The sequence below is a fragment of the Ictidomys tridecemlineatus genome, chromosome 10, assembly GCF_052094955.1.
Source record: "Ictidomys tridecemlineatus isolate mIctTri1 chromosome 10, mIctTri1.hap1, whole genome shotgun sequence".
Taxonomy (NCBI): Eukaryota; Metazoa; Chordata; class Mammalia; order Rodentia; family Sciuridae; genus Ictidomys; species Ictidomys tridecemlineatus.
The window spans coordinates 129,702,415-129,718,439 of record NC_135486.1 but is presented as its reverse complement, the minus strand read 5'-3'; the positions used below and the strand labels follow the sequence as shown (position 1 = coordinate 129,718,439).

Below are 16,025 nucleotides of genomic sequence, written 5' to 3'. Positions count from 1 at the left end.
CACCTGTGCTGTGGGGAGGTGGGGAGAGCCCATGCTTAGACTTGGCCTCTCGCAGGGAAGCCCCCGACCCAGGAAGAGGATGCAGGGCTGGGGCACTGAAGATCCCTACCACGCTTTTCACTCTGGTGTTCTCTCTCTTGCCACTGCTGATGACATATTTTCTCATGAACAGAAAGTTATTTTCAGTCTGAATTTTATAACACATTTAAGAATATATGTATTTTTTTTACATTACCAATGCACCTAAAAGAACCCCTAAATTTAATTATACTTTCATCTTTGCATGTGTATCTGTAGTTAACGCTTGGTTTGTCTGTGAACCTGAAACATTGCTTGGTTTCCCCACTTTCCAGGCGTCTCATAGGTTTGGAAATGGCCGACGGTTGCCATTCCAAGAAATACCAAGCAACTCCCTACTTTCTAGTGTCCTTTCTCTCTCTGGACTACAGATTAATTCTTTATGAAATTGTTCTGAAAAGTTAGGGAATGGGACAACTTGAAAAACACACAGATGGTCTGTTTTTATAAAAACCCATCATGAGCCTATTTTATTTCAGCCTGATAAATCTCTTTAGGTAATAGTTGAGTAAGTTTACTACGTCAGCTATATGTTCTTGCAGTTGTCTAAAACTCTCTTTGAAATAATATATGACTTTCTGATTCATTATTCTAGTATTCAATGACCAGTTTTCCAAACCCATTTACCATTACAATCTCCAGTGAATCCGAAGGAGGTGTCCTCTGAAGCTCTGTCAGGGAAGATGGAAATGTGGACTTGGGTTCAGACAAACCTGGGGTTACATATCTGCTCTGATGTCCATTAGCCCTGCACCTCTGGGCAAGTTCTTTAGCTTTCCAGCCCGCCCACCCTTCTCAGGGGCTGCTGGGAGTATGAAGGAACTGACTCATCCACACGTCCCATGCTTGGAACATACCAGGTCCTAGGAAACTCATTTGTTCAAGAATTTAACTTAATGTTTTTATTTGTTTTAGTAGGTGGCAAGTGGGAGAAACCATCAGAAATTTTGGAAATCAAGGGACAGAATTGGGAAGAACAAGTGAATAGCCTGCCTGAGGTGTTCAGAAAAGCTGGTTTTGTTATCGAAGCTTTCACCAGACTGCCATACCTGTGCGAAGGTGACATGTATAATGACTACTATGTTCTGGATGACGCTGTCTTTGTTCTCAGACCAGTATAGACTCATGGAGGCCAGAGTCTGCAGAGTCTGCCCCAGGATCTACCCTCCAGAAGAGGGTTCACAGTTATGTGATGGGAGGACCTTTGGGGACGGCCATTCTAAATATCATGTAGGAATTTAAAAAGCCAAAATACTAATTATTTCTTTGTAGTGTGTAAAAGGAATGTTTTTAAAAAACAAAAACCCAACTCTGGATTTTTATCAACTCTTTACTCAGTTAGAGCTGTTCTTCAATGCAGGTCACACTCCAGTTATGATGGAAGATATTTTTTATACTTAATTGCAGTTGGGACTCATTCCCAGACAAAGCAATAGTCATGACTTCATGGAGCCAATAAACGGATTGTTTTTAATAAAATGAAGACTGGCAATAAAGCTGTCCATTGAATTCCAAATATTGGTTGTAAGGTATAGCCACTGATATTCTTTCATGTTTAGAAACTCTGTTATTCAAGAAAATGTTTTTAATCATGCTAATAAACTTTTTTTGGAGATGACTTTGGCATCATGTTTGAGTTACTACAAGGCTTCCCTAGTGGTTTTCTTTTTTTTTTTTTTTTTTTACTACTTTGGCATCAGGAGTCCCCAAATAGTAGCATTATGTGAAAGATGCTGACAACCTGGGTATGTGGTGAAGGAAGGCTTCAGACTGGGGCCGGGGGAGGATGCAGGTCTCAGTGAACACCAGGCTGTCTAGGTACCCCCAAAGACTCACCCTAGTCAGTGCTGCTTTGAAAAAATACAGAATCCTTGGTTCTGACCTTGGGCTAGCTTATACCCCATGTGTATAACTTGGTTTTCTGGGTCATCTTAGGTTCTCAGAGTTAAAACTTTCTATTGTATTTACTAACAATGCAACCTAAAAATGTTTTAATTCAACTACTTACTTAATACTTGTATACCTCCTCCCCTAAGCTTTGTTCTTTCTAGAATCCTTAACTGAGTTTATTATTTGCCAAGGGTATGGTTTGCTGAATACCATGTCAGACATGCATTCTAGAATCCATGAATGCCTCCGACCATAAACCTAGAAATATTGTAATAGAGGAACTCATTAGCAAGATCAATAACCATTGTGGATATTCCAAAGATCACAGCACTTAACACAGATCCTAAAATCTCAGTAATAACAGAGATGCCATTTGAGATTGTGGATATTAACAATATGTTATTCTCACAACGTTACTTCATTTTTCATCCAGGTGTTTCATTAAGTATTCTCATATACGTACTCATAGAAGTCATCAAATCAACACATTAACTGCAACACCTGGTATAAAGGAGATTTAAAGCCTTGAGATGAATTACTTTATTGTTCATTAGGAGTAGCATTCCCACATTCTCCCACCAATATCTTCCACTATTATTGTGCATTCATAATAAGAATTGGGTTACGTGATTTATGCAAAATTGTTATTGGTGTGTTCTAATGATTTCTTCCAGGAATTAGAAAAAGTGAAGTACAGATATTTTGCAACCTAGATTGTGTAAATAGAGGAAATGAGTAAACCCAATGTAGTTCTTATACACTGGAGATTTGCTTCTTTCTTAAACTGTTATAATCAGGGGTTGCTGTTTTAAGATAGTACTTTGAGAATTAATTTGATGGCCTATTAAAAGAAAACACAACTCATTCTTTACCCAGGAAAGCAGAGGAATTACATACATTTATGCATTTTAAAGATAAAAATCGTTTCTCAAAATCTTAGCTTCTCTGAGGACCAAGTTGTTAAAAGGTGCCATTCTGCCCTGAAAGTTGAAACCTGAATGCACTCACGTTTCTGTCTGGTCTTAAAAGTCCTGGTGGTGCGTCACAATTCCACTAGATGGCAGTGTTGCTTAGGAGTGTTAATCACTTTTTTTCTTCCCTAAGTGGACTCTTTTTCCCCTGCAAAGTATAATAAAGCTGCCTTGTCTGCACCATTTCTTGTGTAAAGTTCTTGATATCAAGTTAAAGTTGTGGTAGAAAAATGAAGAAGAGGTAGCCACTTGACCCTACAGGGCAAGGGAAAGGGATGCCGGCTGCACCTGCGAGTCCTGGCTCCTTCCTCCTGTATTCTAAACCCCTAGAGTGTTCAGACTGCTGACTTCAGAGAAGGGAAGAAAAGAAGTCACAAGGCCCTTAGTCATTTCTCCCGTGAGTGGAGTGGTTAAATTTCTGTAATTTCTCTCATCCTGTTGGATGAGTCTTTATATAGCTGATGTGTGTAACAGAAAGTGGGCTCTGTTGGGCAACAAAGTAAAACTTGGGTGTTTCCAGATGTCTTTGTTTTTACTTCGTTCTGAGTACAGTAGTACCAGCTTTGTAATGAAGCAAGATATTTACATCAGTGCCTCCCGTCATTTGGTTAGGGATAAAGGTGGTCCACGGTCGTTCCTCTAACAATAGTAGCATTTTCATCATGCGTATGTGGTGGCTAATATGACCTGCAGCATTTGTTCAGATGCCTAAGTACCCCCAGATTATGTTCTATCCCATGGATGTGTTAGAGAACTGAATCAGTAGTCTGGGAGTTCACAGAGCACAAAATGCGGTCATAGTTAACTAGAACAACTAGGATGCTTACAAATTGAACAACCCACTTACCAGAGATATAAGTTTACACTATATCCACACCTAAGAAACATTTGTGATCTAAATGAAGAAAAATACACCCAGAAACTAAAAAGAGTAGAATTCAGTCTGTTTGCAGCTAATGGATACTAAGATAACAGCCAAGCAGCAGTGAACAAAGGTAAAGAAGAATCTCATGTGCAGTTGTAATGGACTCCACCAGATCTTTAACCATGCCATGCCAAACCTTGCTGTTCCCAGTTAATTTCTTTACTCCTGTGCTTTTTCTGAAAGTTCTTTGTCAAGCAGGTATGATCTTAAACTGCTGTGTCTTCAAGGAGGTTTGTGTAAAGGATGGAAAAAACTTTGAAGTATAGATTACTGATAACTTTCAATCACACCATCAGATTGGAATTTGGAATACCCACAAGCCCTCCACAACCACACAGCACGCTGGCTCGTTCTGCGAGACCCTACTTCAGCCCATGAGACCAGCAATTCCACCCGTGAAACTGCACCTCAGCCTGGGACACTCACACCTTGTCCCCCAAGGTAAAGAAAGGCCTTATGGAAGGTGAGCAAAGCCCTGACAGGGACAGGTGGAACAGTTAGTGGCTCTCAGGCAGTTGGTGGCCTTCTGACGAAAAGAAAATAAAGGTAGAGGAACATACCATAATTGACCACTTGGAAATGTCCAGCACCCTTTGGGAAGATGTACTGGTCCTATGTAAAAGGCCAATGCATAGCATATGAAAAAGGTGCTGCTCTCAACTTGCCCCCAGCCTTCTAAAATTTTTGCTACATCTGGACATTCTAAATTTAAAGAATGGATGATAGAGTTAGAAATGATGTCTTGTAAGTGCCTATTAAAAAATCAGAAGTTTCTTCTGGAAGTGACTTTAAAATTGATCTGGAGCACTTGCCCATGTTTGTTCAGTGGGTTAGAAGACATGGAGAGGACTTTGTGACAAGAAGGAGCTCCTGTGCTAGATGGGTTTTATGTATAAGACATTCTCCTATTATAACCATTGTTTTGTGTATACATTTTATTCTTCATTACTGTATATAGTTATAAATGCTAAGTATTTTTTTTTTAAATATCTAGACTTTCTAGATGTTCTAAAGTGCCTGGAATATGTTAAAAGTAGAAGTGGTAAAATAGAACACATTTTGTAAATTTCTTTTTGTTAAAATTCTTATGAATTTTTATTTGGTCGGGAGGGGGCAATAGCCAACATCCTGCTGAACCCCCAGTTGTGTGCTGGTCCTCAGGAGTACCCTGCCAGTGTGCTTACGATGAGACAAGACTTGTTCCTTATGTCTATGGGTTTATTTTACTTTGCTGTGTGCATAGTGTATACAAAGGGCAAACGAGTCTCAATCTACATCTAATCATTTTAGGTGTTAAAGAGATTTCCAGTGTATGAAAAAAGTGGAATTAGTCAACAAATTTTGTATGATTTGTGTTAAAATTCCTAGGAAAGATTGTTCTTCTGAAAAATTGAGCATTGTAGCCCACTGGGTCAGTGAAGGAAGGCCAGAATGCTCATATTTTAAAGTCATTTTCAAATTAGAACTATTGTTACATGTGTGCAGTTTGTTCAAAACTGTTGTGTACATAGTGGACATAGTGAGTCCTTACTTGAAACATCTAGTGTGTCTAGATGTTTAGAAGTGTCCAAGGTATGTTAACTGTAGATATAGTAAAATATCACTTTGTAAATATCTTTTTGCTAAAATTCACATGAAATATTGTCTTTTGGGAATGGAACTGTTAAACCACCTTGGCAAGTAGTATAGTACTATCTGTACTTGTCCAGTGATGTGGAGTTATATGGAAGAGGTGAGAGGGAAGCAATTTCAAAAGGTAGTATGTCCGTGAGTGGACATATTCAGACATCAATTTTCTGTATGTTTTGTGCATTTTGTTTTGCTGTGTATTATAATGCACAAGTAAGTCCCAAATTTGCAACATCCAGTCTCTAGATGTCAAAGAGGTTGATGGTAGTTAATAAAATTAACACATTTTGTATTGAAATTCATAGGAAAGCTTGTCCTCTGAAAATGACTTTTGGATATGAATTGGTTCAACCATCTTTAAGCATTACTATGCTCATACTTGTCCACTGGACTGAAAGTAGAAAAAATTGAGGAGGGAAAGGATCAAGGACAAAATTGTCATATTAGAGGATACCTCAGAATATAACTGTTGCTATGTGTGCAATTTTATTTACTAGTGCTGTGTGCATAGTGGACAGGTTCTTTTTTTAATATTTATTTTTTAGTTGTAGTTGGACACAATACTTTTATTTATTTTTATGTGGTGCTGAGGATTGAATCCAGGGCCACACACGTGCGAGGCAAGCACTGTACTGCCGAGCCACAACCCCAGCCCCAGTGGATAGGTTCTTTTGTGGAATATCTACTCCATCTATATATTTAGAAGTGTTTCATATGTTTGAAGATAAGAAGTAGTAGAATAAAACTTTTTGTAAATAATTTTAAAAGAAAAAGAAAAGCTAGGGGACTAGGAAAAGCTCAAATGACAGACATGATTGTATAAATTGACGTGGAATAATTACAGGACAACATTCAACACCTATTGCTAAAATCTCTCAGACAAAAAGGACCAGGGAGTGTTATGGATTAAATTATAATCCCTGAAGACAGGTGTAGGATCAAAACTACACACCTAAGAATAAGGTCTTTTTTTGAGAAATGACATTTCATGGTGTAATTACCTAAAATGAAGTGATAAGGGCTGAATGAGCTCACGGTTCAGCCTGGCTTGCCATCTTATAACAAGAGTTGAGTGGACTGTTGGTTTGGTGTGGCTTGTGTCCTTGAAAGGAGAGCAGAATAAGTTTTGATTCAATGTGACTTATGTTGTTATACAGCTATCTTCATTTCTATTCAGCTGATGTTTGTAGTGAAGCATTTTAATTCCTTTACCTCTCATTTTGGGAATGTCTCATTGGTATTTCTTGGTTGCCATGGAGGGTTCCATTTAACATGAGATGATGCCAGTCTATAGCAGGGTAACTTCAGTAGTGTACTGCTGCTGCTGTGCTTCTCCACCTGCACCCGCTCAGTCAGTGTCGTCACAGTGTTATATGTTTGTGCACTGTGTTTAGGACCACAGAATAAAGTTGGGCTTTTCTGCTACATTAAAAAAAGAAAAGAAATCTCGTGCTACAACTATACAGGCATTCATATTTTACTACTTGCTTTATAAATTTTTCTATTATATTTGGTTGTCTTCTACATAGGAGTAATTCTAACTTAGTTGTATCTGACTTTCTAAAGTAAACTTATTTTGGAATAATTTCAGATTTATGGAAATCAGTTCCTGTACAGCCTTTAACTAGGTTTCCCTAGTGTTACCAGTTTATTTAACCATGGTATGTTTCTCAAAACTAAAAAAATTAACATTGGTACAGGACTATTAAACTCTAGACTATTGGGATTTTGCCAGTTTTACCACTGATAACCTTTTTTGGATCTAGTATCCAATTAAGATACCATACTCAATTTAATTGTCTCCTATTTAAATTATTAGTGCTCACTGAAAGTGCCATCATTTGTTTTCATATTCTGACTTCTAGTGTGGTAAAATTAGTAACATAAAAAGTAACCATTTTAATTGAGCCTTTTCAGAGATGTTAAGCACACTTATATTATATAACCATTCCCACCACCCAACTCTAGGATTCTTCATCTTGGCAAACTGCAACTATATTAAACAAAAACTCTCGATTCCTCCTGCGCCAGGCCCTAGCAACTGCTGTTCAGCTTTCTGTTGGACTCTTCTAAATACCTTGTGTGAGTGGAATCACACAGCATTTGTCTTTTTGTGACTGGCTCATTTTACCTAGCATGATGTCCTCAGGATGCATCCTTGTCATAGCACGTGTCAGAATTCCCCTTTAAGGCTGTATAGTCAATGATATGTATGTCCCACGTTTTGTTTATCTGTTCATCCTCTGTTAGACGCTTGAGTTGCTTCCATGTTTCAGCTACTGTGAATAATGTTGATGTAGACACAAGTGTACGTGCATTTCTTTGAGATCCTGCTTTTACTTATTTTAGGGAGATTTCCCCAGAGGGGAACTGCTGGGTCATATGGTAATTCTATTTTTAATCTTTTGAGGAACCACCATACTGTTTTCCACAAAGACTGTACCATTTTACTTTCTCATCAACAGTGCACAAGATTTCCAATTTCACCATATCCTTGTTTCCTCCCACCCCCTTTGTGCTGGATATGGAATCCAGGCCTTGTGCATGCTTGGGCAAGTGCTCTACCACTGAGCCATACCCCCAGCCCTGCCAATACTTATTTTGTTTTTTGAATAGTAGCCATCTTAATAGGTGTGAGATGATATCATGGTTTTGATTTACCATTCCCTATGATTAGTGCATTATTTGTTTTTATAGTACGGTTTGTAGGGTATTTGGCTTCATTTACTAGTAAAGTGTGTTTTGTAGCTTCCTATCTGTATTGGTATCACTGAATTGGATTCAGTATTCACTGAGGACAAAATACTTTTTCTCTATGAAATTTTATACTTTGGAGAATTGGGAGAATATTATTACATAACTAGAACTTAAGATTCCCTCTGGATTTGAGAGTCATTTCATTCCCATAAATTACATAACATGTTTTCATTACAAAGTCACTTTAAAATTACTTTTCAATACATGTAAAATGAAAAGTAAAGATGTTTTTGCCCAAATAAATGACCATCTAAAATTGTGGTGTCTTATATGCACTTCTTAAGATCTAGAAAATAATTAACAGATAAAATGCCTGAATGCTCCTTTCTTATATTCTGTTCAGGATTCAATAAAGAACATTGGTTTATTTATTTATTTAAAATATAGTTTTAAATAGTTTTTAGTTTTAGGTGGACACAATACCTTTATTTATTTGTATATGGTACTGAGGATCAAACTCAGTGCCTCACACATGCTAGGTGAGTACCCTACCACTGAGCTACAACCCCAGCCCCTTGGTTTATTTATTTTTTGAGATGAGGTCTCACGATGGTGTCCAACTTGGCCTTGAACTCCAGGGTTCAAGTGATCCTTTTGCCTCAGTCTCCCTAGTAGCTGTGACTACAGGAATGAACCACTGAGACTGAGCAGAACAAAATAGGTTTTCCAGCACTTGATTTTGCCACTTTGTATAAACAATAACAATAAACAATAAGTTATAAGATGGCTATGACTGATCTTGAAATTGCTGGTATTTGCATTACGAATAACATGTTCATTATAGAAAAAATAGAAAATACAGGCAAAAAGAACAAAGTGAAAATAAGCCTTACCTACCCCATAACTCTGAAGGTACCATTATTTTTGTTCTGTGTGCTCTTCTATACTTTAAAATGCATGTATGTGTACACTCATTTACAAAATTTTTTAATAAAACATTTATAAAATCATATGCCTAGGTTATTTTTTTATTTATGTATTTTTTTGAAGTGTTGGGGATGGAACCAGGACTTTGCATGTGCTAGGCAGGCCCAAAAATATGTGAAAAATGAAAAGATACTTTTTATTTTTCCAAGATGAATCATGTGAGACTCAGAGGTAGCCTATTTTCCAAATCAAAAATTGATAAAGGCATTTCCCATCATTTGGACTTGAGGATAAAGGACTAAAGCAAGACTTTGAGACAAAAGGGATGTTTTGGGGGATGCTGGACCTAGAGTATATAAGGAATTCTCAGCAGGCAAGAACAACTCCACGGTTGGTGGTTGGTCATTTCTGAAGAGAATGTTTTAATTTTGCAACTGACAAACTGCTGTCAGCATTTGGTATTTCAGTAATTTCTATTAAAAGCCACAGGGATTGAGATGTTAAATAGGAAGGATTAAATAGGAAGGATTGCAAGAAAAACTCTAGGCTCCACTATTATATTTCACTAAGTGAGATGCAAAAGAGTTATGCATAATCTCACCAGGCAAATCTATTATTTTAATACATTTCCTTTCCATTTTAATAAAAGCTCACACATTTTATATTTGATTTTTTTTGTTTTGGCTATAAAATTATTTCCTTGTGTTTCTATTATTTCTATTATATGCTTTTTGTTAAAAGACTTTTTTTTTTTTTTTTTGGTGCTGGGGATTGAACCCAGTGTCTTGGTATCCTTGTGCTAGGCACAAGCTTTGCCACAGAGCTACACCCCTAGCCTTAAATGACCATTTCAATGGCTGTTTAATCCATAGAGTTGGTGTATTGTATTATTTCGTCATTTTTTAATTGGTGGGCACTTAAGCGCTCTCTCCTTCCCTCCCCCTCCCTCTCCTCTCTCTCCTTTACCCTCTCCTTGCGTGTGTGTTATTGGTCTATTACAAAAAAAATTTTATTATGGAAAATTCCAAGCACATCAAAAAGAATAAAAGGAAATAAGAATCCTCCTCGCTTGGCTTCAGCAATTATCAACACTTGGCCAATCTTGTTTCAGCCACCCCCACCACTCTTTGATCCCCACTATTTCCAAGCACACGCTAGAGAGCCTATCGTTTCCGTTTTGTAAATGCATATCTGTAAAAGGGACTCTTAAAAAAGAAAGCCTCCATTACAATTACAAAAATCCACCCCTTTAACTTCTAATGGTCACATTGCTCCACTTGTGATTTTTTAATCCTTTGTTTGAATCCGGATCCAAATCAAGCGGCTCCACTGTAATTGGTGGATAAGCCTTAGGCGCTGCTCAGGCTCCTGCCTCCCGTGCTGTGCCTAATGCTTTTGTCCACGCCTGTTGTGCGCCCGGCTGCTTTAGGGTCCAGGTAGAAAGTCCCAGGTGGGGACCTTCTCCCGAGCCCAGGTTCTGCAGGGAGGAGGTCGCAGTGCCTCAAGCTGGCGCTGCTCCACCCAGGTGTGTCCCGCGGTCCCGCCCGGAGCTGCCTGCCCGCTGATCCAGTGCAGCGGGGGAGCCCGGCACTGCAGGTGAGGCGCTGGGGTCCCAGAGGAGGGCCCCCACCGGGCAAAGCACTGGGGACGCGGGCGCGGCACAGCGCAGGGTGCTAAGTTCGCGGGCTGGGGACGGGCTCCTGGTTTTCTCAAGGAAGGGACACAGATGTACTGGAGACAGGGGTCAGGGGATGCGGGGTGGGGGGGGGCGGGGTGGTGAGATTGAGGGGGTTGACAGAGATTGAAGGAGCTTAGGCAAAGTGCAAGGCAGGGGTTTTAAGGAGTCCAAAGGGCATGGTGAAAATTCGCGGAACTCAGTAATAACAACAACAACAACAACCTTGTAATAATACCTGCAGCAAAAACAATAGCATCAATAATAATAGCTATTATTTCCTTGATTTCTTATGTGTGCCGATGCTGGGGAGGGAGGGAGTTCTTTACACATTTTACATATAAGGAATATGATGATAACCTACTTTATGACTTTTGTGAGGAAGAAACTTGAAAATGCAAGAAAACAAGCAGTACTAAGTATGCATTGCATAAATGCACGAACTTTAAAAATATTTACACAGTCTTTGTGAAGGAAGTACCAATGCCATCTGCATTGTACAGAAGAAGAGATGTTAAGGAATTTGTGCAGCAGCACACAGCTACTAATGGATAGTCCAGATTAAAGCTGGCACTTTCTAATCCAGGGGTGCCAATGGCTTCCTGAGGTTGAGGGCTGATGAGCAAGGAGGCTGGAGAACACTGGGCCAGGCCATTGGAATCATTTAGCTCTGGGTGCCACCTGGATCTGCTACTGTAGCTGTGTGACCTTGGGCAGATCACTTGACCTCTAAGAAATGGTTTCTTCCTTTCTGAAATAGGATGATTGTAGTATTTGTCACAAAGATTCTGCAGGACTTATGTGAGACAATGTAGACAGAGTGTGTACATGCGTAGTGGTTCCCTCTCATTAAATGGTTGCTAGTATCACGAATACTAGGCACTCTGACAACCCTGCTTTGGAACACACTCTGATTGGGGTGCTCTATGACATTTGCATGTGCATGGAACTCATCTGTGAAATGCAGCAAAGTAAACCCCTGAGGGCTGACAGAGTGACAGCTCATGGAGGATGCACAGTGAGTCTTTTGGATCCCCAAAAGACCCAAACCCAGGAGGTTCTCATCAGCATTGAATATACCTGCTCTGATGCTACATTGGTGGCATCTTCCTCTGTCTCCTTCCTTCCATTATTGAATCCAAAGCCTTCCATTGCTCTCCTGAGGCTGAGGCAGGGTAAGAATGGCTGTGTCTAGAGTCTCACAAAGTGACCATCTCCAACTCTGCAAGCTGGGCCGTTCTAACACCAAGTATTTAAAATCCACTTAATCGGGGGCCATTCTACAAGACAGATGTGTTTTCCTATTTTGCATTAATTGCCACGAAATGGTATCTTTTTTGTTTATTTATTTATTTTGACGAAAATTCGGTCAACTGGTGTCTGCACATCTGCATGTGGCGTGCTACTCTGTGGAACTGTGAGTTGTTGGTTTGTGTCTGGGATGGGATGTCCCAGCATTGGGGAAACCTCCCAGTATCTTTGCAGATTTCATAAAAGAAGAAATGCCTGATCCATAGGTCGACCCGACACGTCCTGATTTACCTGGGAATTTCTGGTTTTAAAACGCAAAGCTCGGTGTGCTGGGAGACTCGTGGGTCCCAGGTCAGGCGGGACAGTTGATCACCCTACTCATCAAACACTGCTTCTCAGGAAGCCATGCTCATTTCAGGTTTGTGGTTATTGCCATTTTAATTTTAGGTTTCACGGAAGGACTCTGTGCTTGTCTGATTGCCACCTGTTGGGGGCGCTCTTTGGTGGGGAAGGGACGGGGCTCTGGAGAAATCTATGGACCCTGCAATCGCCATTGCCCTGCCCAGACATTCCAATCCTTTTGGCTAATCTCCTTCAAGAGAGTGACCCAAAGGGCTTTTCATGAAAACCAAATCCCAAACTGGCGATGGGCTGAGGTTTCATTGGAACGAAGACAATATGCGCAGCCGAAAGTGGGGCGTTTGGATCAGTAATCGTAAACCTCTCTGTAGAGTTCACTGGGAGACTGCAGCCAGAAGCACAAGAAGCCTCATTGTCTGGGGAACTGGAGAACTGTGAAAGAGGCCAGTGCCCCAGGGCAGCTGACCAAAGGGAAGGGAGCAAAGAGAGCCAGAGGTTCCCTGGATCCCCCAAAGACCCAAACCCAGGAGGTTCTCATCAGCATTGAATATACCAGCTCTGATGCTGCACTGGTGGCGTTCAATGAGCTGCCAAGTGCGCTGGGATCAGTTCTTGCAAAACCTCTAAGAATGCGCTGGCTTTGGGGGTCTGGAGGTTTCCAAAGTCTGATTTTTGCCGGGGGAAAGGAAATGAGCATAACTGTTCCCAAAGCTGGCAGAGGAAGTTCCCTGAGAGGGAAATAATCCACTGACCTACAAGTTAGCCACTATCAAGGTAACCTGCTCTATTTTGTCTACAAAATAATTTCAAGAGACCTCAGGTGTGCATTATGGGGTTCCCTTTGGTACCCCAAAAGTTCCCATTAATACTGAAAGAGGATGCGATGGCTTAATGGGGACTTGGTCCCCCTGGGAGTCCACCGAAGCAAAGCGCCCTTCCTTGCGTTTGCCCACTTGCTCCTCCGTTGACTCTATGTAGCCTCCTCTTTGCCTCAAAGACACCACCCTTACCTGGTGCTCCCCTGCCACTCCTTGCAGATCGCTTTGCTATTTCCTCTCCATCTACCCAACTGCTTTTATTTAAACACACACACACACACACACACACACACACACACACACACACACAGAGTCTCTGTTGTTTTGCTTTTCCTTTTAAAAACTGTCATGTAGAAAATTTCAGGGGATTGGGGGTACTTCTCTGTGGTAAAGCTCTTGCCTAGCGTGCCTAAGGCTCTGGCTTTGATCTCCAGCGCCAAACACAAACATCCAAACATGCACAAAGGTAGACAGAGGCATGCCCTGCTCAATGACAGTCGGAGCACGTGGCCTCTTGGAATCCAGAGGTGGAGTCCACCCCAGATGTATGAGGCTACGACATAACAGCACCCTGTTTCATGATCAACTATTTAAAAACAAAAAAGTAGGAGCATGCCCTAAAATGATGATCAAAGTCAGCACAGTAAATACATAAACCAGTACAGACTCTTTTATTGTCAAGTGTCAGCTGTACGTGCTGTTCCTCTCTAGGTCTGGCAGCAGAGTGGTTTGTTTGAACCAGCATCAGCACAGACTCAACGGGTAATAGATGGAGTGACTTTATGTCACTGGGAGATGGCAATTTTTCGGCTGCCTTATAATCACATCGGACCAACGCTGGATCTGGGGGCTGCGGTTGACGGAGTCATCCTTACATGGAGCACGACTGTATAAGAATATAATGAGCTCCCATCTGCCCGTCATCCAGCTTCAATAACTGTCAACCCGGGGCCGATCTTGTTCCAGCTAGACCTCCCTCCAGTATTATTTTGGAGGCGATCCCAAACATCACATCATTTTATTTTCTGTAAATAAATAAGTCTGCAGCTCAAAATGATGGGTCGGCAAAAAAATTTTTCTTTCTGGTGAAGGAAGAGATAGTAAATACTTGTGGTTCTGGATATTGAATCTCTCCCACTGGCCCATGTGTTAGAGGTTTGATCTACTGAATGGCACTATCAGAAGACTGTGAACCTTATGTAGATGGGCTTTGTCGGGGGTGATCTGTGGATAACAAGGGGTGCACTTTTGAAGTATTATCAGGGCATCCAGTTGTTGAAGGCTTAAATATATGGTGGACCACAAAATCTCTGTTGCAAAACCTACTCGACTTTACCACTGCAGTGTAAAAGCAGCCACAGATGGTGGGTACTTAAATGAGCGAGCACAGGTAGGTTCCAATAAAACTTCAGTGACACTAAAATTTAAACTTCACAAGTGAAATGTTTATGTGTCAAGAAATATTACTCTTTTGATTCTTTTAACCATTTGAACAATGTAAAGACCATTTGTATGTTAGTCAGCTCTCCATCGATATAATGAAATACCTGAGGTAATTAATTTATAAAGAGAAAAGGTTTATTTCGGCTCATAGTTTTGGAGGTTCCAGTCCATGATGGTTCTGTTGCTTTGGGCATCAGGTGAGGCAGGGTGTCATGGCAGAGCAAATACGATCACCTCATCATACAAGGCCTTTGCATTATTGTGTTTTTTTTTGTTCTTTCTGTTATCAAGAGAAAGAGGAAAGGGCAGGGTTTCATGATCCCCTTTAAGGGCACACCCTCAATGACCTAAGGACATCCCACATGGCTCACCCACCAAAGATTCCACAACCTCCCAATTGGTCACCCTGGGAACCAAGCCTTTAACACACAGGCCTTTGGGGGTTGTGTGACATGGAAACTATGGCAGCTTCTTTACCTACACAAAACCAGGTGGTCCATGCCATAGTTTGCTGATCCCTTTTTTTAAAAGATAAGGACTCCTTTAAAAATAGAATCAGGGCTGGGGTTGTGGGTCAGTGGTAGAGCACTTGTCTGGCATGTGTGAGGCCCTGGGTTTGAATCTCATATAAATAAAATAAAGGCCCCCCATCGATAACTAGAAACAAAACAAAACAAAACCCCCCAAAAGAAACCACAGGTTCATTGTCCGATTAAAAAATATTAACAATGATTTTTTTTAACATCTTTAAATACCTGGTTTAATTCCCCCAACTGTTTCGTATTTTTTTGTTGTTATTTTAATGTCATATTTGAACAGTATCCGAGTTGCATCCATATGCTACAAGTGACTGATAAATCTCAAGCTGTTTTCTTTCCACTTTGCAGTGTCTCTTTCTCTTCCATATCTGTGCAGAAGGAACTAGTCTGTTCTGGGCAGTTTTTCAGCCTCGAGTTTGCAGGACAGACCTGGGTCTGTCCTCAGATATCACCCCGTTTCTCCTTACACTCATGGTTTGGAGATCTCATCCCGTGTTGTGGGTTTAAAAACACCCTGGATACCCTGCCTAGATAACTTCTGTCTGGGTCTCTCCCCTAAACAGGCTCAAGCTCCAGCTTGCCCACGGGCCGTCTCACCCATGGACTTACCAGGAGCTCAAGCCTAGCAGGTCCAGCCTGCAGCTCGGGGGCCTGTCCCCTGAACGTGTAACTCTCTGGTTTTCCTGGTCGGGCCTCTTTCCACACACTGAGGCCCAGATCCTGGGCGTCAGCTGTAAGTGCAACTTTCTTTCATTCTCTGTGGGCTCCACCTTTGCAATATCCCTGGGTCCAGTCACTTCTGACCACCGCCAAGTCACAGTT

The 16,025-nt window shown here is 40.9% G+C and overlaps 2 protein-coding genes and 1 long non-coding RNA gene across 15 annotated transcripts in view; all 3 read left to right on the top strand.

The window, feature by feature from the left end:
- The window catches only part of Mettl9 (methyltransferase 9, His-X-His N1(pi)-histidine), a 38,616-nt gene extending 36,920 nt beyond the window's left edge, over window positions 1-1,696 (top strand). For 3 of the 5 annotated variants that reach the window (XM_078024227.1, XM_078024224.1, XM_078024226.1), the window contains one exon: window positions 994-1,696. In XM_078024227.1, the coding sequence (XP_077880353.1) occupies window positions 994-1,066 (73 nt within the window). In that variant the 3' untranslated portion in view covers window positions 1,067-1,696. The remainder of the gene's footprint in view (window positions 1-993) is intronic. The other 2 variants (XM_078024228.1, XM_078024225.1) reach the window with 1 other exon arrangement.
- An 8,768-nt stretch (window positions 1,697-10,464) lies between these two features.
- The window catches only part of Otoa (otoancorin), a 134,251-nt gene continuing 128,690 nt past the window's right edge, over window positions 10,465-16,025 (top strand). For 3 of the 9 annotated variants that reach the window (XM_078024218.1, XM_078024216.1, XM_078024217.1), the window contains exon 1: window positions 10,466-10,713. The gene's annotated coding sequence lies outside the window, so the exon portion shown is untranslated. Of the gene's footprint in view, window positions 10,714-16,025 lie in introns of all 9 variants that reach the window. The other 6 variants (XM_078024220.1, XM_078024221.1, XM_078024219.1 and 3 more) reach the window with 3 other exon arrangements.
- Window positions 10,919-14,275, top strand: LOC144367527 (uncharacterized). Its single transcript, XR_013426995.1, has 2 exons — window positions 10,919-12,461; window positions 13,933-14,275. It is a non-coding gene; the product is annotated as an uncharacterized LOC144367527 (long non-coding RNA).